This window comes from Taurulus bubalis (assembly GCF_910589615.1).
Source record: "Taurulus bubalis genome assembly, chromosome: 7".
NCBI classification, from domain to species: Eukaryota; Metazoa; Chordata; class Actinopteri; order Perciformes; family Cottidae; genus Taurulus; species Taurulus bubalis.
The window spans coordinates 25074405-25081504 of record NC_136595.1 but is presented as its reverse complement, the minus strand read 5'-3'; the positions used below and the strand labels follow the sequence as shown (position 1 = coordinate 25081504).

Genomic DNA, 7100 nt, shown 5'->3' with positions numbered 1-7100 from the left:
CCATAACTTCTTCCTGTCTTTGAAACTAAAGAGCGCTTTAACTACTCTCTGGCACGTCCAGTAATTCACCGGCAAAAATCACACCCGTCTGTTTTAACCCCTTCATCATCTGGAATGACCAGCCGGGGATAATCATGTCATCGACCAGACTCATCTATATATCTGTTGTTGACACTCAGATGACACTCAAATTATTTTCCATCCATCATCCATCCCGGGGAGGGGGGGGGGGGGGTCATTACTTTGGAGAGGGCGCAGAAGGATTAGAGGGTTCAGAGAGTCATTCAGCATTTTTTTGCAACGTGAGCTAAACGCCGACATTCTGTGCTCATCCATTCTGCCGGGGGAGACGTTGTTGGTGAAGGCTGTAGAAAATAGAAATTAATCACACGCCGTCCGGTGAATCAGAAGGACCGGTTGACATCTAATAACACTCTGCGTTGAAATGTACTCTGTGCTCTCTGATGAACTTTATCTCAGTCTAATCCTTCTGTCTTATCCGAGGTGCCTGCAGACATGTAGCATGTATGTGTTTTGTGGGGTGGGGGAGGGGGAGGGAGGGGTCAGGGGTCAAACGTATTCTGTGTGTGAGACACTGCAGAAGGACCTGATTGGACGTTCCTCGGCCTGTGCTCTGTCGTGGGAAATAATACAAACAGTTTGTCACAGTTTAAAGAAAAGAGGTGGAGGAGGAGGAGGGGTGGGGTGTGTGAAATGTACATTGTATTTTTTTTTTTTGTACCTTGGCTTTAATTTATTAAATATATCTAAGACTGCAGTGCCTGAGTCTTCAGTGTGTGTGTCCGTATGTGTGTGTGTGTGTGTGTGTGTGTGTGTTTCCATCATCGCTGACACACCACACAAGTAGAAACACGCTTTAATAGCTTTTGTTGTCTTTTGATTATTATTTTTTTTGTTATATCCTGACAGTTTATTCAGGAACATTTGAAGATCTGGAGTCGGTCCTTGTCTAGATAAATGTGACATTATTATCTATTATTAGTACAATCAGAATTGGCTGTATTGGCCATGTGTGTGTACACATACATGGAATTTGACTCCTGTACATATATTCATATTATATACAATAAACAAGATACATATTTAAAAAAAGACATTAAAGACAACAGTAGTTTTCATTGCAAGTATAAAGTTGCATGAAATAGAAATATACATTATAAAAACATTGAATTAATTACTTTAGAGCCCTGCAAAAGCTGGATCCTTTATTTGTTTAGTTTTGTTAACATGAAAGTCAGATATAAATATATAAATACTGCACCCTGAGTCTAAAAACACATAAAAAACAATATAATTCTTAACTTGAAATAAAACTGCAAAATGCACAATACAGTCCAGATCACATGGGAGACGTTGGGTGTCAGAAAGTTTTACTTTATAATTTCAAAGTCTTTCTAAAAGTAAAAAAAAGAGTAGGTTTTGTTGCTGTCCTGTAACCACTTCCCACTTCACAGCTGCGCATGCGCAACCGGTTGAACGTCTCCCACGTGGGTGCAGAGGGCCATCCTGTCGGTCTGCAGACCTCGCGAGCCAAAAGCCACTTCCAGAGAAGTTTCTCCAGGACTCCTCGAGGCGTCTCGACCGTTCTTTTCATCCCGAAACCAAACACCCAACACCGGAAGCGGCTGCAGGTCAGTTCAGCTCACGAGCTCCTCTGCTAACCTTGTAGCCGCTTAGCTTTCACACAACAAGCAACGTTAGCTGGAAGAAACTCACTTTTTGTGTCACAATACACAGTGTACTGCAACTGAGTACATTGACTCAAGTATTGTACTCGAGGGCAGTTTTTATGTACTTAACTTCATGCTAAGAGGCCAATATTGTACTTTTTACTGCACTACATTAATCTGACAGCTGTAGTTACTATTTGCTTTGCAAGTTTTTATTTTTAATAGAAAAATGTACATTTATTTATAAATTATAACATAAATAATTTTAGATTTAGGAGGACGAGCTGTATGCAAAGTAATGAAATCGAGCTTTTAAAGTTGAACACGTTATGAACGTGATGAACACGTTAATTGCATCCTTGATTATATTACTACAATGTATATTAATCTTAAATGAGCCATTCTGCACAATTTGTACTTTTAGTTTTGGTACGTCAACGTGTATTTTGATGCTAATACTTTTTACTTCAGTAAGATTTAAATTATTTGACTGATAACTTATTTTTTTCAATATATTGAACTGCAGAAGTAAAGTACTTCTTCCATCACTGCCAACACACATACACCAGCACACCTTGGTCATTTACAGTACAATTAGATAAATATATAAGTACATATTTGGTTTAATTTAGCCGGCACTTAACCTTTTGTTGTAAAATTTTCATTTGATTTTGGTTCGCCTCTCATGGAGAAAGATGATTGTCCAACTTTAGATGAACAACCAGGTATTTTACAGTTATACTCCGTTACTGTCGTGTCTTTGGATAAATCTGGAAGGAGACGCATCTGAAGACTTTAATTAAGAAAAGTAATGCTTCTCTGTGTGCTTCAGACTAACAGGAAGCTCCTGACTGGGCAGCGTGTGACCGGCGACTCGCACACAATCCAGCAGCTAATTGAGTTTAGACTTCACATTCATCTGCTCGTATGTTTTTGACTTTTGTCAAAGTGTTTTTTTTTGTATTGCCTTTAGACTTATTAGACGTATAGGAGGATACAGTTCATAACTAGTAATGAAAGAAAGTTATACTTAAAGTTGATCTGCCATGAGACCACTGCAGAATTACTCATAATCACAATAATACATTTATTTACAGAGCACTTAAAAGTGGAATAAAATATCAAAGGGAATGATAAAATACATGAAAAGTAAAGTAGAAATTAAAAACCAACAAATCAGGTGAAGAGCTCGGATAAAATTAGGATATGCTTTTCAATAAAAGAACGTTTATAGAAGACTCGGACCGCCTTCTGTCTTCCAGAGCCTTGGGCCCTTTAGTTTTAATCCTGGACCCTGGAAGAGACAGAAGACCTCTGCTCGCCTGTTTCAAATCATTCAAAGGTTCATACGGGATTTAAAAATATCATCTTAAAGGTAATCGATAGGATCAATAGACTCAATGCAGAAGCTAAAGCCCGTGTGACATCATCTCTGACATTCTGTGATTGATTTTGTGTTTTTATTAACGGAGGTCTCCGTTTGTCCCCGTCTCTCCGTCAGTCATGGCCGTCGTGAGGCTCTACAGTAAGGAGGCGGTGAGCGGGCGCGCCGTGCAGAGGGCCGCCAGGCTCCACCCCCGGCTGGCCGTCGCCGCGGAGCTGTGCTACAACGTGGAGCTGACGGGTGAGTTGGTGGTGAAGATGCTAAGGCCCAATCCTGATGACCCCACTCTATGGAGAAAAAATAAATAAAAGCCGTCTTGGCTTTATTTGACTCTAAATGACCATAATGTACTAAATGAACATCATGCTGTATTGAAGAAGACTTGAAACTAGAGATTGAGACATAAACTCATGTTTACAAAATCAAGAGAAGTAGAGTCATTTATATAGACTTCTATACAACCAGAGGAGTCGCCCTCTAGTGGTCAGAGAGAATGCAGCTTTAACACATGAAGCATAGACTTCTATACAACCAGAGGAGTCGCCCCCTGGTGGTCAGAGAGAGAATGCAGCTTTAACACATGAAGCATAGACTTCTATACAACCAGAGTCGGTGCCCGCTGGTGGTCAGAGAGAATGCAGCTTTAACACATGACGCATAGACTTCTATACAACCAAAGGAGTCACCCTCTGGTGGTCAGAGAGAATGCAGCTTTAACACATGAAACATAGACTTCTATACAACCAAAGGAGTCACCCTCTGGTGGTCAGAGAGAATGCAGCTTTAACACATGAAGCATAGACTTCTATACAACCAGAGTCGGCGCCTGCTGGTGGTCAGAGAGAATGCAGCTTTAACACATGACGCATAGACTTCTATACAACCAGAGTCGCCGCCTCTGGTGGTCAGAGAGAGAATGCAGCTTTAACACATGACGCATAGACTTCTATACAACCAGAGGAGTCACCCCTGGTGGCCAGGAGAGAGAGTGCAGCTTTAAGAAATGAAGCATATACTTCTATACAACCAAAGGAGTCTTTAGAGAGAATGCAAGTTTTAAAACACTTGTGCATTGGCTTCACTCGGCAGAACCCGAGGTTCCCCACTAAGGCCTTAAACCCTGAACCCTCAGGGACTAAACTGACATCAATGGTTGAGTCTGGGAGGCTTTATGTGCTCGGAATGGTAGAAATACGACTGGGACGTCACTTTGCGGCAAAATATCACGTTACCTTATTTTATGATTTTCTTTTTTACTCCCTACTTTAAGCGTTTCCAGGTCTTGCCTCACGAGATGAGAGGTAATTGTTTGATTTACTCCCGCTGGTAAATCCCGTGTTTTTCGTCACATTGCTATGACTTGTGGGTAATTACCTTAGGCAAAGTCAGAAGAAATGCCGACTCCCGGAAAGTGTTTATAAGGGACTCAAAATGTCAGAGAGAGAGCGAGCCCTAAACCCTCGCAGAATGTGCAGGAAAGACCTTGAGTGAGGAGATTGGGCCGAATAATAATCATAATAATAATCTTCCATTCCTCCACGTTGCCTCGTCTTCATTGCTTGCTCTCCGCTGCAGGCTGTGAGCGGCTCAGCGCCGAGCAGAAGGAGGTCCTCCTCTGGTTGTTCCGTCCTCCCCTGCAGGCCGAGCCGCCGTCCGACGAGCCGCACCTCACCGAGGCCGGCGGGGGGAAGCTGGTGGAGATCGGGCCGAGGTACTGCTGACTCGCACCGTCTGCACCTGACCTCTATCTCCTGCTGGGGCTCTGGCTCTGTCCCGCAGTCTGTGGTTTATAGTCTGAGTGAAGCCGGGGCGAGAGCCAGAAAATGATGTAATCAGCGACTGCGTGTGGCGCTCCTCTGGATCTTTGCTTTCAGACTCAAGGTCTTTAAGAATCTACATTCACTTAAATTGTGACCAACCTTTGTTTCTTTCTAATGCATTTCAGACTTCTTTCTCAACAGAAGCACAAAGACGATCCAGGATTTAAGATATTTCTATTGTCCTATGCACAGATAACAGACTGTCCTCCTTCCACACAGAATTACAATAAACTTAATGTACAAATTAGAATTAAGAATACAAAAAAACATTGCTATAAATGCTAATATAAGACAACATACTTCCTAGTTCTTCCTCGCCTCATTGTTGAGGTGGTTTTATGGCGTTTTTTTTCCGTTAATACTCGTCGTCTTTTTAGATTCTTCACTGACATTTAGTTTGTACGACCTCTGCCGCTTTTGGAGGACAAATCGTCGAGCAGCGCGTTGAGCATGAACTCCTTTGTGCTCGTAGCATCTGTGGAAGTTTTTAACACGACCACTCATCGACTAAATTCAACATCTTTTAAACATTTTTGTGTTGTTGTTGTTCTGCTCTTCAGGCTGAACTTCTCCACCGCCTGGTCCACAAACACCGTGTCCATCTGCCAGAGCGCCGGCCTCACCAACGTCACACGGGTCGAGCTGTCTCGCCGGTTTCTAATCAAGGTACACACACACACACACACACACACACACACAGAACAATCATTTTTCTAGAGCACTGATTGGTTTCCCCGCGTCGCTCTCCCCTTCAGCCCCGGGGTGGAGCGAGCGCGACGGAGCGCGACGGCGACGTGAGCGGCCTGATCGAGTGTCTGTACGACGGCATGACCGAATGCATCTATCAGCGCCCCGTCACCTCCTTCGCCGTGGAAACCGAGCCGCAGCCGGTGTTCGAGGTGGACGTGCTGGGGAAAGGCCGCGCGGCTCTGCAGACGGCCAACGACGATCTGGGTGAGACTCCGCCCCCTTTTCCATCTCTTGTAGCTCCCGAGTCTCTAACGGAGCCGCTGACCCTTTCCTCTCCTTTCTCTTCACGCTTCAGTCCTGCGGCGCCTCAGCTGACGGAGGTAATGCTGTCACATGACGCGTGACGCTGTCACTGGGTGAAGTCACAGGACGGCAGCGCTGCCGCTGATTAGCGTGCACGTTTTGGGCGTCTGTGTAACGTGATGTGAACGCTAATTCAGTTTAAGAAGAAGTTGATCTGACTGGTTCAGATGTTATGTTTCCAGCTGACTCTTTTCTCAGACAATTAGTAAAACGAATTTAATAAAAAATAGCTGAATTTGCTGATAATTACACTGTTGACTTTTGGGTCAACAGTGTAAACTGAAACCTTTTACTTTCTAGTACCTTACAGGGGCTAATGAGTATTTTGATTATGAATGAATATTAAGTACAAGACTAAATCTTTAGTTAGCTCATTTTTAATTCATCCGACAAATAATTGAATCCATTCGCTCTTTTGTCTAAATTAAAAATGTTAATTACAATTTCTTGAGGCCCAGCGGGATGTTTTTCAAGATGATCACAAAGATGTTGAAAGTGAACGTTTTAGTTTTTTCAACCTGGACCTTATTTTCCTCGTTTTTTTTTTTAGTTTTTTTTTTAGTGACAATAAGAAACAATTTTTTTCCGATTTTCTTTCTGACAGACACGAATATGGATGTGCAACAAATAAAACACACAATGCACAGTGATGTACTCTACATCTTTTCCAGCTGAAACCGCTAAGTGATGAACACATTAATGCATCAATAATTATAATCCAATGATACTCTTTCATATATATATATATATATATATATATATATATATATATATATATATATATATATATATATATTATTACACGATATTAGCTTTTCCTTACAATATGTACTGAAAAGTAGATTTTGATGCAAATACTTTGATACTTTTATTTAAGTAAGTAGTCAGATAGTATTTACTGAGGTCAAAAATCTGAGTGAAGGAAAACTTTGGCACTTTTCAACCTGGATTTTCTCAACGGGAACAACGTTTTTCGGTCCAGTATTAAGAGACGATGCAGACGGCAGTTTGTCACATGATGCAGTTAGACAAACGGGTAATAAAAACATTTCATTTCTCAGTCGGCTTCTTTCCGTAATGTTGTCAGACGCTTAAGATAACCATCAGACTCTGTCCACGTTTCGTTGGAGGTGTGTTTGCAGACCTGCGGCC

The 7100-nt window shown here is 42.1% G+C and overlaps 1 protein-coding gene across 1 annotated transcript in view; it reads left to right on the top strand.

The window, feature by feature from the left end:
- Nucleotides 1-3194: 3194 nt before the first annotated feature.
- Nucleotides 3195-7100, top strand: part of pfas (phosphoribosylformylglycinamidine synthase) — a gene marked incomplete at its 5' end in the record, with an annotated part of 16466 nt that continues 12560 nt past the window's right edge. The window contains 4 exons of the mRNA XM_079221195.1: nucleotides 3195-3315; nucleotides 4651-4786; nucleotides 5456-5561; nucleotides 5651-5849. Coding sequence (XP_079077321.1) covers nucleotides 3195-3315; nucleotides 4651-4786; nucleotides 5456-5561; nucleotides 5651-5849 — 562 coding nt within the window. The remainder of the gene's footprint in view (nucleotides 3316-4650; nucleotides 4787-5455; nucleotides 5562-5650; nucleotides 5850-7100) is intronic.